Raw genomic sequence first — 22,281 nt, 5'->3', positions numbered from 1 at the left:
AATGTATGAAGCCCCTCCCCCAGAATTACCAGTGTATGAAGCCCCTGCCCCAGAATTACCAGTGTATGAAGCCCCTCCCCCAGAATTGCCAGTGTATGAAGCCCCTCCCCCAGAATTACCAGTGTATGAAGCCCCTGCCCCAGAATTACCAGTGTATGAAGCCCCTCCCCCAGAATTACCAGTGTATGAAGCCCCTCCCCCAGAATTACCAGTGTATGAAGCCCCTCCCCCAGAATTACCAGTGTATGAAGCCCCTCCCCCAGAATTACCAGTGTATGAAGCCCCTGCCCCAGAATTACCAGTGTATGAAGCCCCTCCCCCAGAATTACCAGTGTATGAAGCCCCTCCCCCAGAATTACCAGTGTATGAAGCCCCTCCCCCAGAATTACCAGTGTATGGAGCCCCTCTGGAGTATTACTAGTGCGTGAAACGCTCTCCTAGGAATTACATATGTGGGGAGCCCCCTCCCCAATATTAACGATCTACTGAGCACTCTCCCTGGAATTAGCAGTTTATGGAGCATCCCATTGTCTGGCGCCCTTTCTTCGGTATCACCAATTATGCAACCCCCTCCCTTGAATTACCAGTGTATGGAGCCCCCTCCACAAAATCATCAGTGGATGAAACTAGTACATATATGGGGAGCTCCCACCCTGTAATCACCAGTGCATGGAGCCCTTTCCTCTATATCCCCATGTATAGCACCACTGTATTGAGCCCCCTAATTGGTATTAGAAGTGTATAGAGCCCTTTCTCCAATATTACCAGTGTATAGAGCCCTTTCTCCAATATTACCAGTGTATGGAGCCCTCTCCCCAGAATTTCCAATGTGGAGCCCCCTCCCTGGAATTACCAGTGTATTGAGATCCATAATTGGTATTAATGGTGAATAGAGCCCTCTCCCCATCATTACCGGTATATGGAGCCCCCTCCTCAGTATATCCATGTATGCAGCCTCCTTCCTGGTATCACCAGTATAAGGTGCCCTTCCACAGTATCACCTGGAATTAACAATATGGGGAGCCCCCCTTCTTAGAATCACCAGTGCATGGAGCCCCCTCCTCAATATTACCAGTGTATGGAACCTCCTCTCCGATATTACCAGTGTATAAAGCCCCAACCCTGGCATTACCAGTCTATGGAGCATCCCATTATATGTCCCCCTCCTCAGTTTCTCCAGTGTATGCAGCCCCCTCCCTGGTATGGAGCATCCCATTGTTTGCCCCCCTCCCTTGCTAATAGAGGAGGGGCTCGGTTGGTGGAGGGCTGAGCGGCAGCAGCAGCTCCCTCACTCTCCCTCCTCTTGCTCTGCTTGCTGGCTCTCTGACCACCCCAGCTCTCATGCCACAGAGACGCTGCTTCCTGCCAAGCTGCCCAGATAGAACAGACTGCACAGACATTGGGAACCCCCACCCACCTGTGCCCCCCACCAGCTGGCCCCCCTCCCATGCGCTGCTGCAGGCTGCTCCTCACAAGGAAACCCAGGAAGTTTGTTGTGAGTCTCCTGCGAGAGGTCAACAGCCTCCTGTACACACAGGTAATGGGGTTGGCGGTACTGGGGGCTGCATTGTATGGGGGGAATAGAAGAAACCAGGAGGGTGAGGGTTATAGTGAAGAGGAGGTAAATGAGGATTATATACAAAGGAGAATGATGGTGATGACCATGTACACATACTGGATCTGTGTGTATGTCCCGTAAACATCCTGCCACAAGGAACGAGTCCTGGACATGTAGGGTATTGCATGTAGGAGGTGTGTAGTATTTAGGATGGTGGGTGTAGTAACTGATGTAAATCCACAGATAGTTAGGTGTAGTAGGTGATAAGTGTGATGGATGTTGGGTGTATTAGGTGATGAGTATTTAGGATGTTAGGTATAGGTAATGAGTATATAGAATTTCGGGTGTAGTAAATGGAGAGTATGAGAGAAGATGGGTGTAGTAGGTGATGAGTATGTAATATGTTGGGTGTAGTAGGTGATGGGTATGTAATATGTTGGGTATAGTAGGTGATGAGTACGTAATATGTTGGGTGTAGTAGGTGTTGAGTATGTAGTATGTTGGGTGTATTAGGTGATGAGTATGTAATATGTTGGGTGTAGTAGGTGATGGGTATGTAATATGTTGGGTATAGTAGGTGATGAGTACGTAATATGTTGGGTGTAGTAGGTGTTGAGTATGTAGTATGTTGGGTGTATTAGGTGATGAGTACGTAATATGTTGGGTGTAGTAGGTGTTGAGTATGTAGTATGTTGGGTGTATTAGGTGATGAGTATGTAATATGTTGGGTGTAGTAGGTGGTCAGTAGGATAGATGATGGGTGTAGTAGGTGGTGAGTATGTAATATGTTGGGTGTATTAGGTGATGAGTATGTAATATGTTGGGTGTAGTAGGTGATGAGTATGTAATATGTTGGGTGTAGTAGGTGGTGAGTATGTAATATGTTGGGTGTAGTAGGTGGTGAGTATGTAGTATGTTGGGTGTAGTAGGTGGTCAGTAGGATAGATGTTGGGTGTAGTAGGAGATGAGTATGATGGACGTTGTGTGTAGTAGGAGATGAATACGATGTATGTTGGGTGTAGTTATTAAGCAGTGTGTAGGATGTTGGGTGGAGTAGGTGACGTGCTTGTGGGGATGGCTGCAGGACTGCTATATCTCTGGCTCCACATATACTGGTCTGCATTAGATACGCCACACTCCTCCATTGTTCATTGCCTCTTCTTTAATGTTTACATTGAGCAGTTTTTGTGTTTTTTTCCCTATGGATTTTTGTTTTTTATGTCTATGAAGGATTTCTGCATCAGAATCTCACGACACAAATAATTTAAGGAAAAAATTATGTACAAGAAAGTTCTCTGGTATTTTTCAACAGTGAAAACCGGCAAATCATGTGTGCAGCTCTGGAGCAATAACACTTCAGCAGACAGAGACCCCGCCCCTGAGTAGCTAGTGTTACCGCCCACTTGGCTAGTAGACAATAATTTACAACATTATCAGAGCTTATAGCTTTGGAATAGCTGAACAGTTTGGATAACCAAAACAACAAAATGCTCAGGGTGACAATGGCGATCAGCAGAGGAATGGCATTGGGTTGTTCAGACCTGGTGATAAAGCTCCTTTAAGCATACTTGTAAACTCTCTCAGAATGGCTGAGGGGCTTCCGGAGAAAAGTTGTGACGTCCTAGTTTGGCAGAGCAGGTAAATATCCTGGCCCGCTCATGAAATGCCCATATCACAAGAAAGGAGGTGTGACAACAGGGGCACGGCCATAGCGGGTCATGACCTTAGCCTAAAAATTGCAGCAGCTTTAGCTTTTCTCCCAGATTAGTCACCTGAAATGTTGGGAAATATCTTTATACTATGTGAAGTCTATTATCCAATACATTGCTTCATTTATCTATGCCAATAGGTTTCAGACCACCTCTTCTATCTCGCAGCAGTGGCCTGGCTGGTGACATAATACACTGTTCCTGACCACCTCTGTTCTTTTCTCTTCACTGTGATGTGACATGGGCTAGAACAGTGCAGGTCACATCTCTGTTATGTCTGTATGTAAATCCACAGATAGCAGTATACGCTTTACTCTCGGGATGCTGCAAGCTTGAACTGTACATTACATTGGCTCTGCCTGATCACCTTTCACTGAAGCCAGGAAGTGAAGGAGAGAGGAGACAGGAGCGCGGGTGAAACCCTTAGGGCCCCTTCACACGGAGTATACGCTCGCTGATTCTGAACATGTAACACGTTCCAAATCAGCGGCGTTAAAACAGATCCCATTGCTTTCTATGGGTGCCGGCATACGCGCGTATCACATTGAAAGCAATAGGGGAAAAAAAGCAGCCCATTTATTTCTATGGGGAGCACACATATGCCGGCTATGGGATCTGTTTTAACGCCGCTGATTCGGAACGTGTTACACGTTCAGAGTCAGTGAGCGTATACTCCGTGTGAAGAGGCCCTTAGACTTTATTCACACGTATAGAAAACATGGACATTTCTTAAGTTGTTTAAAAGCAACCAATAACAATGCAGCTTTTATTTTTTTAATAGCAGAATAGGAACTGAAAGCTGTGTTTTGATTGATGACCCCGGAATAAGTACAGACCCCAGACCTGACCCCAGAATAAGTACAGACCCCAGACCTGACCCCAGAATAAGTACACACCCCAGAATACGTACACACCCCAGACCTGACCCCAGAATAAGTACACACCCCAGACCTGACCCCATACCTGACCCCAGAATAAGTACAGAAAATAAACCAGACCCCAGAATACATATACATCCCAGATCTGACCCTAGAATAAGTGCACATCCCAGACCAGACCCCAGACCTGACCCCAGAATAAGTACACACCCCAGACCAGACCCCAGAATACGTACACACCCCAGAATACGTACACACCCCAGACCTGACCCCAGAATAAGTACACACCCCAGACCTGACCCCATACCTGACCCCAGAATAAGTACAGAAAATAAACCAGACCCCAGAATACATATACACCCCAGACCTGACCCCAGAATAAGTGCACACCCCAGATCTGACCTCAGAATAAGTGCACACCCCAGACCTGACCCCAGAATAAGTGTACACCCAAACCACCAGGCCCAAGAATAAGAAACAGACCCCAGACCAGATTCTTGAATATGATCCCCAAGAATAGCTGAAGACATCAGACCCAGAATAAATATGTGTCTCAAACCAGAAAACTACAGAGTCCATAATGAAAACAGACCCAACCCAGGTTAGATACAGACCCAGAGTCCCCTAACTCAATAGAGAATCCAGACTAGACCAAAATCCCTGAATAACTACAGACCCAGGACATTTACACCGCTGTTCCATTTTTTATTTTTTTGCTTCAGGACCTGCACAGATATGGTCATGTGACCTTCACTGTGCAGGTCCTTATGTGGGAAACATTGGTGGTTTTCTCTCTCTCTCTCTAACTATGACACCCCTATTCCTCCCCCCTCCAAACCCCTATAATGGTAAATATGGCTGTGTATAGGAGTGAATGGTGTCAAATGGGTGGATTCAGGCTCTACCACGTTTTTATTTTACTCTATGTACTCTCGGAGTTCTCAGAGTCTGGGAAAGCTGGGTGAGAGCAGTGAGATTTCATGGTTGTCACTCAGCTTTCTGAGGAGCAGACAGAGCTGTAAATAATGAACCACGGGCCCACGTCTGACATAACAGACTCTCAGATTATCTTGTGTGATTGTGATGATTTTCTGAATTTATTACAATGATTGATGCTCCGGAGCAGAAGACGCAGAATATGCAATTGATGAGACGCCGCCATATACGGCACAGTGATTACTGCGACCTTGAGGTGTCTCCAATCAAACTACAAGCAGCCTCCAAATCAGTAAGAAGGAGTCCTGTAAGACTGGCTTGTGGGGAACAAAAAATGGCACTTGGGGTACGGGACAGTGACACACTAAGACTTGGGGTACAGGAAATAACAGGCTGATACTTGGGGTACAGGACAGTGACACACTAACACTTGGGGTACAGGAAATAACAGGCTGATACTTGGGGTACAAGACATTTTCTTAAGTGTTTCCAGGAGCGATTTCACTTCCCCCCTTTCATTGGTGACCCCAGTGAAGGCCATTGTGAGGATTCTAGGATTTAACTCTTTTTAGGAACAAGCTCATCTAATGTCTTGTAGAGAGAAGTCTAATACCACCGCCGATCTCCCCTCCCCCAACTATTACTGCGCAGGAAGCAAATCAATGTCTATTGTGGCTGCACAAAGGATGAGAGACAAATATACTGAGCCCCCCGTGTGGTGAGAACGTCTCTATCTACCCAGAGAGCGGATACCAGCAGCCAATATCCTCCACACCAACATTATCATCCCTCTATAACCTGGGCATCATAGAATAATATACGTACAGCTGGTATATGTTATACATCTTATATATAGTGATATGGGCCATGAAAGTATAACCTGGGTATATACTGTATATAATTATATATATACAGCTGGTATAACCTGGGAATATACTATATATAATTATATATATACAGCTGGTATAACCTGGGTATATACTGTATATAATTATATATGTACAGCTGGTATATGTTATACATCTTATATATAGTGATATGGACCATGCTGGTATAACCTGGGAATATACTGTATATAATTATATATGTACAGCTGGTATAACCTGGGGATATACTGTATATAATTATATATGTACAGCAGATATAACCTGGGAATATACTATATATAATTATATATGTACAGCTGGTATAACCTGGGAATATACTGTATATAATTATATATGTACAGCTGGTATAACCTGGGGATATACTGTATATAATTATATATGTACAGCTGGTATAACCTGGGAATATACTATATACAATTATATATATATACAGCTGGTATAACCTGGGTATATACTGTACATAATTACATATGTACAGCTGGTATAACCTGGATATATACTATATATAATTATATATATACAGTCAGTATAACCTGGGTATATACTATATATAATTATATATGTACAGCTGGTATAACCTGGGAATATACTGTATATAATTATATATGTACAGCTGGTATAACCTGGGGATATACTGTATATAATTATATATGTACAGCTGGTATAACCTGGGAATATACTATATACAATTATATATATATACAGCTGGTATAACCTGGGTATATACTGTACATAATTACATATGTACAGCTGGTATAACCTGGGGATATACTGTATATAATTATATATGTACAGCTGGTATAACCTGGGGATATACTGTATATAATTATATATGTACAGCAGATATAACCTGGGAATATACTATATATAATTATATATGTACAGCTGGTATAACCTGGGAATATACTATATATAATTATATATGTACAGCTGGTATAACCTGGGGATATACTGTATATAATTATATATGTACAGCTGGTATAACCTGGGAATATACTATATACAATTATATATATATATACAGCTGGTATAACCTGGGTATATACTGTACATAATTACATATGTACAGCTGGTATAACCTGGATATATACTATATATAATTATATATATACAGTCAGTATAACCTGGGTATATACTATATATAATTATATATGTACAGCTGGTATAACCTGGGAATATACTGTATATAATTATATATGTACAGCTGGTATAACCTGGGGATATACTGTATATAATTATATATGTACAGCTGGTATAACCTGGGAATATACTATATACAATTATATATATATACAGCTGGTATAACCTGGGTATATACTGTACATAATTACATATGTACAGCTGGTATAACCTGGGGATATACTGTATATAATTATATATGTACAGCTGGTATAACCTGGGGATATACTGTATATAATTATATATGTACAGCAGATATAACCTGGGAATATACTATATATAATTATATATGTACAGCTGGTATAACCTGGGAATATACTATATATAATTATATATGTACAGCTGGTATAACCTGGGGATATACTGTATATAATTATATATGTACAGCTGGTATAACCTGGGAATATACTATATACAATTATATATATATATACAGCTGGTATAACCTGGGTATATACTGTACATAATTACATATGTACAGCTGGTATAACCTGGATATATACTATATATAATTATATATATACAGTCAGTATAACCTGGGTATATACTATATATAATTATATATGTACAGCTGGTATAACCTGGGTATATACTATATATAATTTTTATATATACATATATATATATATATATATATATATATATATATATATACAGCTGGTATAACCTGGGTATCTTCTGGTATATTAGAGGTTAGTGCTCAGCATTGAGGATTATCACATCACCTCCTGATAACACTGAATGTCACACTTATAAATTTCCTCCCGCTCCTCAGGATCTTGCGCTTGGTGTTGTGTAGATCATAGATCTCATCTCCCATTTCCGTACTACATTTTACCTCTGGACTATTCTCACCTTGGCTGGACAGGACATGATGGGGGTTGTGGTGCAGTCGGATTCCTGTAGCAATGGTAATATATTGGGTTAGTTTCCTGGTATTCTCTGTAATCATTACTGGAGGAATATTCTCCTCATTGTTCACATGAGCCGTACACTCCTCAGATAGAAGTATCTCCTGCCCCCCCTCCATATAATTACCAGACAGGGTGTATTTACATAGGTCCTATGTGCTATAAGGGGAGGGGGACGAGTATTAATGGGCTCATTTATCTACAGGGTTACAGTCGCTGGGGCCCAGGTATTAAGAGTCGTGGATTATATTCCAGGACGAGCTCCGCTTGTGTCAGGTGCACTAGAATTATTAAGATGGGGCGTAATATTGTAGCTTCAGCTTCATTTACAGTATCGGTGTCGGTCGCACTATTGATGGCAACCGCAACATTAGTATTGGTGGCAGCATCAGTGTCAGTATGTGTTGCAGTTTCGGGGTCAGTTACAGTATATGTTGCATTATTGGTATTAGCTGCAGTATCGGCTAAAAGTCTGATGCTCTGGATCCCGTGGGCACCTTTAAAGATGGGGGCCCTGGGCAATTGCCCATTTTGCCCCCTCCTTACGCCAGCCCTGGGTGCCCATTGGTGTAGGCTAACCTTGGGTAGAAAAATATTTGTGTTTTTTTTAAACAGGTTAACTCAAAGATGGTGAAAGAATGAGAATAATCGCCAGAATATAATAAAATAATAAGTGTTTAATACATGTGTAGCAGTGGATACAAATGATGTAACAGCTCACTGGATGGAGCCCCATTATACATGCATTATATCATGCACTGATATATACCCATCATTCAATGACTCCCAGAAGTTCTGGACATCCCCTGATTCCAGCCGAGACTAAGACAATAGGCATATAGTTTCCATACAGTAGTACCTTTGGGGTGGGAGAGGAGCTGGGTCACGGTGGTCCCTGTGCAAAGATTTCATAAGTGGACGCCCCATCACCACCACCTAGAAATACCTGACCTGCACAAATTATAATGCTCCCTAGTGGCCCCATACAATATGCTCCTTATAATGTTCCCCTCCAGAGTGCTCCACACAGATTCATCTCCCCCTCCAGGTTGCCCGCAAAAATTAATGTCCCCCAACCCCCACTGTGTCACCTGCCCCCCACCATGCTATATCCCCCCATACTGACTTGTCCCACCCCAGGTTGCCCCCGCAGTATCATGCCCTATGTCCTCCCCAAAATTTTTTATATATATATATATATATATATATATATATATATATATACAGTCCTATGAAAAAGTTTGGGCACCCCTATTAATCTTAATCATTTTTAGTTCTAAATATTTTGGTATTTGCAACAGCCATTTCATTTTGATATATCTAATAACTGATGGACACAGTAATATTTCAGGATTGAAATGAGGTTTATTGTACTAACAGAAAATGCGCAATATGCATTAAACCAAAATTTGACCGGTGCAAAAGTATGGGCACCTCAACAGAAAAGTGACATTAATATTTAGTAGATCCTCCTTTTGCAAAGATAACAGCCTCTAGTCGCTTCCTGTAGCTTTTAATCAGTTCCTGGATCCTGGATAAAGGTATTTTGGACAAACAATTCAAGTTCAGTTAAGTTTGATGGCGGCCGAGCATGGACAGCCCGCTTCAGATCATCCCACAGATGTTCAATGATATTCAGGTCTGGGGACTGGGATGGCCATTCCAGAACATTGTCATTGTTCCTCTGCATGAATGCCTGAGGATTTGGAGCGGTGTTTTGGATCATTGTCTTGCTGAAATATCCATCCCCGGCGTAACTTCAACTTCGTCACTGATTCTTGAACATTATTCTCAAGAATCTGCTGATACTGAGTGGAATCCATGTGACCCTCAACTTTAACAAGATTCCCGATGCCGGCATTGGCCACACAGCCCCAAAGCATGATGGAACCTCCACCAAATTTTACAGTGGGTAGCAAGTGTTTTTCTTGGAATGCTGTTTCTTTTTGGACGCCATGCATAACGCCTTTTTTTATAACCAAACAACTCAATTTTTGTTTCCAAAATGAAGCTGCCTTGTCCAAATGTGCTTTTTCATACCTCAGGCAACTCTATTTGTGGCGTACGTGCAGAAACGGCTTCTTTCTCATCACTCTCCCATACAGCTTCTATTTGTGCAAAGTGCGCTGTATAGTTGACCGATGCACAGTGACACCATCTGCAGCAAGATGATGCTGCAGCTCTTTGGAGGTGGTCTGTGGATTGTCCTTGACTGTTCTCACCATTCTTCTTCTCTGCCTTTCTGATATTTTTCTTGGCCTGCCACTTCTGGGCTTAACAAGAACTGTCCCTGTGGTCTTCCATTTCCTTACTATGTTCCTCACAGTGGAAACTGACAGGTTAAATCTCTGAGACAACGTTTTGTATCCTTCCCCTGAACAACTATGTTGAACAATCTTTGTTTTCAGATCATTTGAGAGCGGGCTGTCCATGTTCGGCGACCATCTAACTTAACTGAACTTGAATTGTTTTGTAGAAAGAAATGGTCCAAAATACCTTCATCCAGGATCCAGGAACTGATTAAAAGCTACAGGAAGCGACTAGAGGCTGTTATCTTTGCAAAAGGAGGATGTACTAAATATTAATGTCACTTTTCTGTTGAGGTGCCCATATTTTTGCACCGGTCAAATTTTGGTTTAATGCATATTGCGCATTTTCTGTTAGTACAATAAACCTCATTTCAATCCTGAAATATTACTGTATCCATCAGTTATTAGATATATCAAACTGAAATGGCTGTTGCAAACACCAAAATATTTAGAACTAAAAATGATTAAGATTAATAGGGGTGCCCAAACTTTTTCATAGGACTGTATATATATATATATATATATATATATATATATATATATAACCAAACAAACCAACCTTATTACTCATCTTTCCTCGTCCCCCCCGTTTGCTCCTCTTGGGTCTGGAGTCTTTCAGGAGTAACAGGCGCAATGTAAGTGATGTCACTACATCCCAGGACACCGGGGGCAAAGCCAGCGGCCGGGTGGTGTAGCAGGGAGAGGACGGCTCTCTACTTCATCATGGGCTTCAACTCATTGGCAACCAGAGTCCCGCTGTCCAAAAGGGATCCCCCACTATCATAGGATCCGGTGCACCATTAGCCCTATGGCCCGAGTGGTCGGCTTGTATCAATCATTTATGGTAAAGAAGGTTGAAGCAATGCTCTACTGATCAGTACAGAATAGTATATAGAATAGTATTCAGAACTACAAAGTGATCAGTCCTATAGATGGACAACAAGAAATACATATGGACTGATCAGTAAGCCATTAACCCTTTCATCTCACTAGGACACTATGATCTTGTGGAATATACATGTCCTATTACACTTTGAGTCCTGTTCTCTTGCAGGTCCCTATCTGCCCCCTATCGGACCTGATGCTCTGTGGGATGGGGGCCTGCAGCAGGAAAGCCCTGACATTGCTGAGCAGTGTGTTTGCAGTCTGTGGTCTGGGGCTTCTGGGGATAGCAGTCAGCACCGACTACTGGTTGTACCTGGAAGAGGGGGTCATCCTCCCCCAAAACCAGACGACTGAAATCAAGATGTCGCTGCACTCTGGATTGTGGAGAGTCTGTTTCCTGGCAGGTAAGAGGAAGCTATAGCAGTGGTATATACTGTATGTCACCTCATTGACCCCAGAGTCACGTGCTGATGTGTATGATGACATGTTATATGCAGTGACATCAAACTCCTGTACAAAATTACATCACAGTCTATATAGTGAAATAACACCCCTGTATATAATAACATTACAGTGTATATAGTGACATCACATGCCCATATAGAATTACATTGCACCCTTTTATATAGTGATATTACCAGACTGTATCTAGTGATATCGCAGTGTATATAGTAACATCATAGCCTGTTATATAATGGCATCACAATGTATATAGGGACATCACAACATATTTAGCAAAAAGAGAAAAAGAAGTGTACAGAAGGGCATTTCCTAGTAGTGTAACCCAGTAAACATAAAAGCACCTATAGGGATACAGGGATAACTCAGTCACATATAGAGATTGCTTATAGCCGCCTCCTGAGCCGCTGCACCCACCAGGTGGTTCTTGTATCCAAATCCCAGAAGAATAGTCTTGAACAGGCGATGCTCTATATACCTGCTTAGTGACACAGTAAAAGGATAATTCTAACATTGGGAACGCTGCGACCTCCGGGCTTGTTCAGGTGCGTGGATAGATTTGCTACTATCAAAGCGGAAGCCACAGATATTTACATCAATCCATCAGAAACATCCTAACATATACAACCATGAAAACTATCTCGCTATATACAACAGTGTCAGACTGGGATGTTTAGAGCCCACCGGTAGAATTGTGTCTAGGGGCCACCGCCAGGACCCCTGCAGATCAGCTGTACAGCACGTCTACAGGTAATAATGCCATGCTGCCATACAATATGCACCACCTAAAGCCACCTCTACACTATGTATGGCAAGTGAGCAGCATGGCTCCTGCAATTGTTAACATTAACATGGCCGATACAATTATAGCATCACAACTGCAGTTATCCAGAATATTGTGAGCAATCAGTACCCAGCATGGAAACAATACTGGGAGCTGCGTGTTTAGGTAAACGTGATCTGTGGGGTCCGAACAGACAAAGAGATAAGTGGGGATACAACACCAAGGGTCCCTGCTGATCAACTGTTTGAAGGGACCATGGTTCTTTTGCAAGCACTCTCATTGCTTTGCTATTTACATTTCAGAGATCTGTTTTAGAGTGACCATGAATGTAATTCTGTGATAATATCACGTGTCTACTATAGGAAACAATAGCAAAGGGGGTGCACGAAGCATCGTGCACCAGTCTGATTAGCATATGAATAAAAATGGACTTATTCAAAAACCACTGAGATAATTTACATACTAAAGGTAGGTGTGGGATAGTCTTTCTAAAGCCTATGCAAGGATGTGATTAGTGATTAGTTAAAAATGACTTTTCCCAGTGATAGAGCCCCTTTAAGATGGGTATGTTGGTACGCTGAATCTGTCTTTGCTGCTCCATACATATGCACCTTGGTCCTTTATTGAATACTACTTTACATCTACTAAATGCAGATAACATTGTGTGTCCCCGCACTGGATATGAGTCCTTACACCTCACTCTCATTGTAGTTCTATTACATTGTCATTCCTTTGATGTGTTGGCAGAAACTCTGTCTGTCTGCTTACTATATACTCTTTGGCTATGATTCACACAGTGCACTCAATGTCCGTATACCTTATGACCTGATATATTTATATAATCTCTAGATATGATAAATGATATTTACATACCTCATCATTAGATTTACCTCTGCTCCCTCGGATTTTCTCCCACTTTATCTGATGGTATTTTGATCTTTTACTATTTTATTGTATGTATTTATTTCCAATACAATTTGTACATTTTTCTACTTCGAGTATCCCTTTCCGTTTTCTTCGTTTTCTGTGATTCCATTTGAGGATCCAGGGATACAATTTTTTGACTCTTGACCCTTAGGGTGTATTCACACAATGTATCTTGGCTCGTAATCTGGCACGTCTATGCCGCGGGAGCTTTTGCGGGCCGTATACGCTCCCATTGATTTCAATGGGAGCCGGGATCGTATACGCGGCGCTATTTTGCGGCTGTGATTTTGCGCAAAATCACGGCCGCAAAATAGCTCCACGTATACGATCCCAGCTCCCATTTAAATCAACGGGAGCGTGAACGGCCCACAAAAGCTCCCGCGGCACGTAACTCTGTGTGAACTCTCCCTTACTGAGGGAATGTGCTCATCATGTTTGTATTATATTTATTGTTCCCTTGATACCATGTTCGTTTTGTGTGTATCCTCGGTCATGGGTCTTACATGGCGTTATATATCTGATCTTAGGGTGCATTCACACTGAGTAAATGCTGAGTTAAAACACATTCAGAATCAGCGTGTACAAAGCAGATCCCATTCATTTCAATGGGAGCCAGCATACGAGCACCCCCCATTGAAATGAATGGGCTGCTTTTTTCCCTATTGGTTTCAAGGTGATACGCGCGTATGCCAGCTCCCATTGAAATGAATGGGATCTGCTTTGTACGCGCTGATTCTGAACGTGTTTTACGTTCAGAATCAGCTCAGTGTATACTCAGTGTGAATGCACCCTAACACCTCTCAATGATATATACAAGCCTAGGTGGCAATCCTTGACTACACAGATTCATCTAGGAAACACCTATAAGAACCATATAAAATAATACTCTGGTTTTTTGGGTTTTTTCCTGTGGTGTTTATTTATCTTTATTGTTTTTTTTTTGTTTTTTTTTTCCCAATAATCTTGTTTATCCCAGGTGATACCAATCCATTTCCCTTATCCAATTCTGACTTTCTAGACATTTGTTTCAGGATGAAAATGTAATTCTGCTTCTTTTTGTGTAGATGGATATTCCTCCATGTCGTTGTATTTACACACCTCTAGATTTCTGTTTGACCTTTCTCTATATCATTATTGTTCCACTCTTCGATTATAGACAGTTGTTGTGGTGAATATTTTTTTATTTAATATAGTGTATATAGACAGATTCATTGGTGGATATTTTATATAGTGTATATTATATATTTTATAGATTATCACTTGTGTAGGGTGTACATTTGTATATTTTATATCTATCACATCCCAGTATATGGTGATATCACACCCTGTATATTCCTGTTTCAGGTGAGGAGCAGGGGCGCTGCTTCACCATAGAATATGTGATGCCAATGAATGTCCAGATGACCTCCGAGTCCACAGTCAGCGTCCTGAGTAAGTCACTGCACGGTTATAGGGCTCTGGACACCACAGGGTCACAAAGGCAGAGGTAGAGGAGTACATGGTCACCAGGGCAGAGTCACCACCAGGGTAGGGCATAGTGATAGTGTCTCCGATAAAGGGTCACTAAGAAAGAGCAGAAGTGTGAAGGAATGTTTCCAGTACGCAGGGGCAGCAATATCTGGTTACAAGGCAGGGGCAGCCATTCTTTGGATTAGAGTATCTGTATGACATCAGAACTGAACAGGGGGCGCAGTATTCCCTACTAAATGTTCTTCAATGTGACAGTCAGGAGTAGACATTAAAGAAGCAGGGTTGCTGAGAAATGTATCATGTGACTGTAGATTGGGTAAGAACACTCTCAGAATATGTATGTGTGTGTGTATGAGGTGGGGAGCAAACAGTGTCCCTACCCCATCTATAGTGTATACATACCCCAGTATGGAGGTACACAGGGGCCCCAGTATGTAGTCTGAATGTAGTCATTGAATGATACTCGTTGATTATGTAGATAATCTGTTTTCCCTTAGTCCTAACAGCAGCACAATGTGGGGTATTTCTGCCCCTGTGTGCTGGAAGGACAGGCGGAATTTTTAATCAGTAATAAATGAAAATGCACAAGTATGACCCTATAAGAGGGTACAGAGACCTCCCCTCCGCGTGATAATACAAAAGTACTACAATATATATAGGGAGTGGAAGCGTGTGCTGCTGTTAGGACTCAGGGAAAACAGATTATTTACATAATCAACAATTCCCTTTCGTCCTACAGCAGCACAATATGGGGCATGTAATCCCCCTAGGGAGGGTCGCCTCGCCTTACAGAATTTAATACTTCTCGACCAAAGGCAGCAGTTTCTGAAGCGTGGGAGTTTAACCTTCACAAAGGTAAGTTGAGAAGACCAGGGAGCAGTGGAGCAAATTTGGTCTAAGGGCATAGTCCTATTCTCTGCCCAAATAGTTGAGACCGCTCTTGTGGAATGAGCTCTCAGGAAAACCGGGGAACACTTCCTCTTAGCAGAAAAGAAATTTTAATGGCCTCCTTGACCCATCTAGAAATAGAGGTCTTCGAGGCTATAAGACCCCCCATTTCTTCCAACTAAATTAACAAGGAGCTTTTCAGAACTCCTAAAAGGCCTTATATGGTCAAAGTAAATGTGCAGGCACCTCACAAGGTCCAAAGTGTGGAGGCTCATCTCATCAGGAGAGGAAGGCGCAGGACAAAAATGCAGGAAGGGACACCAACTGGTTAATGTTAGAGAAGGCACTTTAGGCCTGAACCCTGGAAGGAACCATAACTGGACCCTGTCCTCAAAAAAAGGAATGTAGGGTTCTTCCGAGGAAACGTCTGGCGTTTTCCTACCCTCTTGGCGGATGTAATAGCCAAGAGGAACGTAGTTTTAAGTTCAGATACTTTTAGTCAACATCCTCCAGAAGCTCAAATGGAGGATCACAAAGCGCTGATAGGACAGTACCCAGGTCCCACTGATGCACAGGAGCGGTCACCGAGGGCCTATCCTCATAGCTCCTTTGAGAAAACCACTCACTAGAGAGGGTTGAGATAAACGCCTCTCCTCAGATCCTGGCACTTCTGAGCTCCTTGGGTATCCAGGTTCTAGGAGGGGGGAAACCTCCAGTATGTGCCTTGACTCATGCATATGAGCTGAGCAAACCAAGTCCTCTTTGGACAGAGTGGAATAATGGCAATCGCCGGGACTTGGTCCTGTCTGATTTTCATCAATACCCCTCTGGTATCATTGAAATTGAAGGGAAAATGTATGCCAGCCTGGACCTCCAAGGGATGGAGAGGGTATCCACAGCCAAGGGATCGTCCTCCTGGTACAGTGAGCAGAACCTCTCCACCTTGGCGTTGAGTCAAGTTGACAAGAGATTCACTCCTGGGAGACCCCGTCACAGGATGATCTGTTGGAACACCTCTGGATTGAGGGACCATGCACCTGATACGGAAGAACCTCGACTCAACTGATCCGCTATTAAGTTCAGAGAGCCCCTGATGTGAACCGCGGATAAATGGGACAGACCCTTTTCTGCCCACGTTATAATCAAACTTGGCTCTATGAGGCTTACTCAGAGATAGAGACCTGGTTCTTCCTTGCTTGTTCAGATATATTACAGTAGTCATACTGTCTGAACAAATCTTAACAGCTCTCCCCTTGAGAAGCCTTGAGTTCTTTCCAATTAGATGTTGTTCCCACTTCTTGTTTACTCCATCGACCTTGAAAGTCCTGTTGTTCGGATGGGCTCTCCATCCCGAGCGGGATGCATCGGTTGTCAACAGGGTCCAGCGAGGTTGAACCAGGTGTATCCACCATCTGGGGGAAAGACGGGTACTGGGAGAGAGGCAGATCTTCTGGTCGAAATCTCACGGAGACTATATCTCCATCTGGAGGGGACACAAATGCCATCAAGCCCAAGGGATCGCTATGGCCGAGGATGACATCAGGACAAGGACTCTCATAGTGATACTGATGGATACACACTGTGTCCTGAGTAGAAAACTGGGTGACAGCTATTATCCTTAGCTTCCTTGGAACGGTCAAACAGATCTGCAGCTTTCTGAGTCTAGGAGGAATCCCAGGATCTTTCTCTGCATGGCACAATCTCCAATTTCATCTCACAGCACCCCGAAATCTCTCTCTCTCAAGTTGTACAAGTTGGCCCGCAACTGTCAGATACTTCGGTGGATACTATGGGTACAGAGGCCTGATCTAAGGCCGCCAGCTAATGAATTCTGCAAATTTGACCCATCCACGGAACCACTGTATGGCGGGAAAGTTAAACACTACCATGTCAACTTTAGGAGGAGCGCCTTATCGGTCCGGTTGAGATGATACAATTGGTACATGGACTTGTAGCATCGGGTAGCCAACAGATTCTTCTGGGTGCATCACTCAAGCTCCATCAGCTTGGCCAGAGTTGCATCCACATAGAAAGGCCCTGCCCCCTACAAGTGGACGAGGAGGCTTCCCCATCAACATCCTTGGTCGCATGACCGGATGGACTTCAGCAGCCTAAAAAAGGAAAAAAAGGTCTGCTGGAAATGCTGGAGTCTTCACCTCCAGAAGAGGTAGTCTGGGCCATTACCTGAGGACTTCAATACAAGGTAACGAGAGGAGCGCCTATCAAGGCATTGTACTTTTTTTTTTTTTTTTTTTTTTTGAAGGCTTCTCACAATCTGCACCTGCAAGATGCTTCCGCTCCAGATGCTCCCCTCAGGAACAGAGGTAGAGGATGATCTCTCAGACTACTTTAGATAGGTCGAAACGGGCACAAAAAATCCACTACCACTGTACCTTAGGAACTGGAACAGCCCAGGTGTTAAATAGAGCCTCAATGCCGCAGGTACTCAAGGCAGGTAACCACCCAAGGCAGACACCGCAGATGGCTGCCCAGGTAGCCAACAGTCAGATAAGCGGCAGGTAGCCACCCAGGTGGCCGACAGACACCATAGGTGGCAGCAGGAAATAGCCAACAATCAAGTAAGAGGCAGGTAGTCACCCCAAGTGGCAGGCAGCAGGGAGGTAGCCCAGGTGGTCAAAAAGGCCAGTAGCCACCTCTGGTAGAGTGCAAACAGACCTGAACTCTAGACCCGGAGCATGCAAACATAAAAGTCTATTTCCCTACAGACTGAGCCACAGAAAAAAACTCTTTTAAAGGAAACTTGCTCACTATCAAAAGAAGTCTTGGTGCACCTTCCGCTTACGTCACCTGGAGATGTGCTGGGAATAATACATCAATCCTCAACCTCACTGACATATGACAAGCTGCTGTTCATATTAGCTGTGATTTAAGGCAATGGCAGAAGCCCAGCCCGTATGCCGAGACCACAGAGCCTGATAAGGGAAGAGAAAACTCCCCCCACAATTTCCATGGTTGTGACTAGAGATGAGCGAGTAGTATTCGAAACTCCCGTTTCGAATAGCACGCACCCATAGGAATGAATGGACGCAGCCGACACGCAGGGGGCTAAGCGGCCGGCCTCCGGCAAAGTCTGAGTGCCGGCCGCTTCCATTCATTGCTATGGGTGCGTGCTATTCGAAACGGACGTTTTGAATAGTACTCGCTCATCTCTAGTTGCGACTGCAGCACAGGTAAGCGCTCACAGGCGCTGACAAAAAACAACATGAAGGAAGTTGACAGAGCGTCCATAGTAATAGAAATTAGGACTTTTAGTTTCTGCACTAAACACAGAGGAAAAGCTGGAGAGGACTCAGCCTACCTTACTTCTTCCAAACCATACAGGGGGCACAGAGCCTCCTCCACCTGTCCCAACACTCAGGACAGAAAAACCACATGGGGGAAGGTCCCTGTGCCCTCTTATAGGGTGTCGTTATGCATATTCATTTATGTTGATTAAAAGTACCGCCTGTCCTACCAGCACACAGGGGCAGAAATACCCCCGCATTGTGCAGCTGTAGGACGAAAGGGAAACGATTATAGCAGCAGCACCACCAACAGGTTATAAGGGAAATAAAGGGTAACAAGTCCGAGGGGACCCCTGAGGGTCATCATTACCCTCTAGCCAGGTGACCTTTTGTGTCTCTCGCCCTTTCAGAGATGATACGCTCGGCCACCCCGTTCCCGCTGGTCAGCCTTTTCTTCATGTTCATCGGGTTCATCCTGAATAATGTTGGGCACATCCGCCCTCACAGGACTATCCTTGCCTTCGTCTCCGGGATCTTCTTCATTCTTTCTGGTGAGTGTTTATAATGGGATCACCACTACAAGCCAGCAGCACAGAGTATTTCAGTGTCCAAGGTTCTACTTGTCTCTGTGGTTTATCCCCTTATTATCCCCCCATAATCTGAAGCTTCCGGACTCCTATAATCGGGGATTAGCACAGATCTGGATTCTTATCTTGCAAGGGGTTTTGGGAAAAAGGCTGAACCTTAAGGAAAACCTGGCACCATCTGCTTCATCCCTGAGACATCCACAAACACGGCCTGTCCCCCTTCCCAGGACCCCCCATAAATAATACCACTCATCAGGACTTAAATATGATAATAACAAACACCTGGACCCCTAAAAGTAGTAACATATATTCATTAAGCTCCCCCATATATAATAATATGCTCCCATTAGGAAACCTCATAAATAATAGCATCCACCCATCAGGACCCCCATAAATAATAACATACACACCTCATAACCCCCGTAAATTATAATATACCTCCTATCAGAAACCCCCATCAATAATACATCCCCCATGAGAACCCAAGACCTCCCATAGATAGCCTCCATTCCCAGGATCCCTGTTGACTCCCCTCTCCCGTAGTGCACCCGCTCTGACAGTTCTCGCCCGCAGGTCTCTCGCTGGTGGTCGGCCTAGTTCTCTACATTTCCAGCATTAATGATGAGATTCTGAACCGGACCAAGGACTCGGAGACTTACTTCAGCTACAAGTACGGCTGGTCCTTTGCCTTTGCCGCTATCTCCTTCCTTCTGACAGAGGTAACGGGGCTGTACTCTGGCGGGGTAGTGGCAGAAACTGGAGGGTGATTATTCACCATTTGGTGTGCTGTAATAATATTGGGATGTCTTCTGCAGAGTGCGGGGGTGATGTCAGTCTATCTGTTCATGAAGAGGTACACAGCAGAAGACGCCTACAGACCCCATCCCGGATATTACCGACCACGGCTCAGCAACTGTTCCGACTACTCTGGTCAGTTCCTGCACCCCGAGGCCTGGGTGAGAGGACGGAGCCCCTCAGACATCTCCAGTGAGGCCTCCCTGCAGATGAACTCCAACTACCCAGCGCTGCTCAAGTGCCCCGATTATGACCAGATGTCCTCATCGCCATGCTGAGGCATGACATGGGCCCAATGTGGATGTTGCGCAACAACCTCCCTCCACATGTCCTACAGTCCATTCATTGCGCCGCTTCTCTATAACAACTGCCAAATCTGGACACTTGGACAGGGTGAAGGACCAGGCGGCTCCTGTGCCCTTCTGTAGGTTAGTCAAACCAGCTCTGCTCAGTAATGTCATAGCCAAAGTGTCCGCCAACATGACCTGAAGCCAGGAGAGTCAATGTAATCGAATAGTTTGTGTTCTACTTACCGTACACAACAAGGACTGGAAATGTGACCTTGTGGTCTCCATGGTGGCTGGATGTATTCACATGTGGTCATACATGGCTATGTTCTTTTGTGGTCATACATGGTCACGTTCTCAAGAGATCATACATGGTCATGTTCGCGTATGGTCATGTTCTTTTGGGAGTCATACATGGTCATGATCTCATGTGGTCATGCATGGTCACAGTCTTGTGCGGTCATACATGGTCATGTTCTCAGATGGTCACAAACGGCCACATTCTTTTGTGATCAAATTCTTTTATTCATAAATGGTCATGTTTTCATATGGTTATACATGGTCGCATTCTTGTGTGGTCATACATGTTCACATTCTCCTGTGGTCAAACATTTTGATATTTTCAAGTGGTCATCCAGGGTCATATTCTCGTGTGATCATCCAGAGTCATGTTCTCGTGTGGTCATCTAGGGTTATGTTCTTGTGTGGTCATCCAGGGTCATGTTCTCGTGTGATCATCCAAGGTCATGTTCTCATGTGGTCATCCAGGATCATGTTCTCGTGTGGTCATCCAGGGTTATGTTCTCATATGGTCATATATGTGGTCTTCTGGTCATATATTTGTATATTCTCGTGTGGTCATACATGTTCACGTTCTCCTGTGGTCAAACATTTTCATGTTCTTGTGTGGTCATCCATGGTCATGTTCTTGTGTGGTCATCCAGAGTCATGTTCTCCTTTGTTCATCTAGCGTCATGTTCTCATGTGGTCATCCAGAGTCATGTTCTCCTTTGTTCATCCATAGTCATATTCTTGTGTGGTCATCCATGGTCATGTTCTCGTGTGGTCAAACATTTTGATATTTTCAAGTGGTCATCCAGGGTCATATTCTCGTGTGATCATCTAGGGTCATGTTCTCGTGTGGTCATCTAGGGTTATGTTCTCGTGTGATCATCCAAGGTCATGTTCTCATGTGGTCATCCAGGATCATGCTCTCGTGTGGTCATCCAGGGTTATGTTCTCCTTTGTTCATCCAGGGTCATGTTCTCATGTGGTCATCCAGAGTCATGTTCTCCTTTGTTCATCCATGGTCATGTTCTCATGTGGTCATCCAGAGTCATTTTCTCCTTTGTTCATCCAGGGTCATGTTCTCATGTGGTTATCCAGGGTCATGTTCTCTTCTGATCATACATTTTTATGTTCTCATGTGGTCATACATGGTCATGTTCCCATGTGGTTCTATACAGTCAGGCTCAGTTATCCAGCGAGTCCATGAGCAATCCAACCACCAGTAGATCCCTCCGCTTGGGACACCACTACCTCCGATATTATGTGTCTGGAGGTTTATCAGTACAAGAAACTGGGAGG

General features: G+C 43.8%; 1 protein-coding gene across 1 annotated transcript; it reads left to right on the top strand.

Annotated features, from left to right (window-relative positions):
• Nucleotides 1–1,302: 1,302 nt before the first annotated feature.
• On the top strand, nt 1,303–21,083 carry CACNG5 (calcium voltage-gated channel auxiliary subunit gamma 5). Its single transcript, XM_075278423.1, has 6 exons — nt 1,303–1,537; nt 11,422–11,656; nt 14,767–14,853; nt 19,436–19,576; nt 20,186–20,331; nt 20,428–21,083. The coding sequence occupies exons 1-6, from the start codon at nt 1,448–1,450 to the stop codon at nt 20,683–20,685; spliced, it is 957 nt and encodes a 318-aa protein (XP_075134524.1). The 5' UTR covers nt 1,303–1,447; the 3' UTR covers nt 20,686–21,083.
• Nucleotides 21,084–22,281: the final 1,198 nt, after the last annotated feature.

The sequence above is a fragment of the Leptodactylus fuscus genome, chromosome 6, assembly GCF_031893055.1.
Source record: "Leptodactylus fuscus isolate aLepFus1 chromosome 6, aLepFus1.hap2, whole genome shotgun sequence".
In the NCBI taxonomy this organism is placed as follows: Eukaryota; Metazoa; Chordata; class Amphibia; order Anura; family Leptodactylidae; genus Leptodactylus; species Leptodactylus fuscus.
The sequence above is the reverse complement of the archived record's forward strand: the minus strand, read 5'-3'. Positions and strand labels throughout refer to the sequence as shown.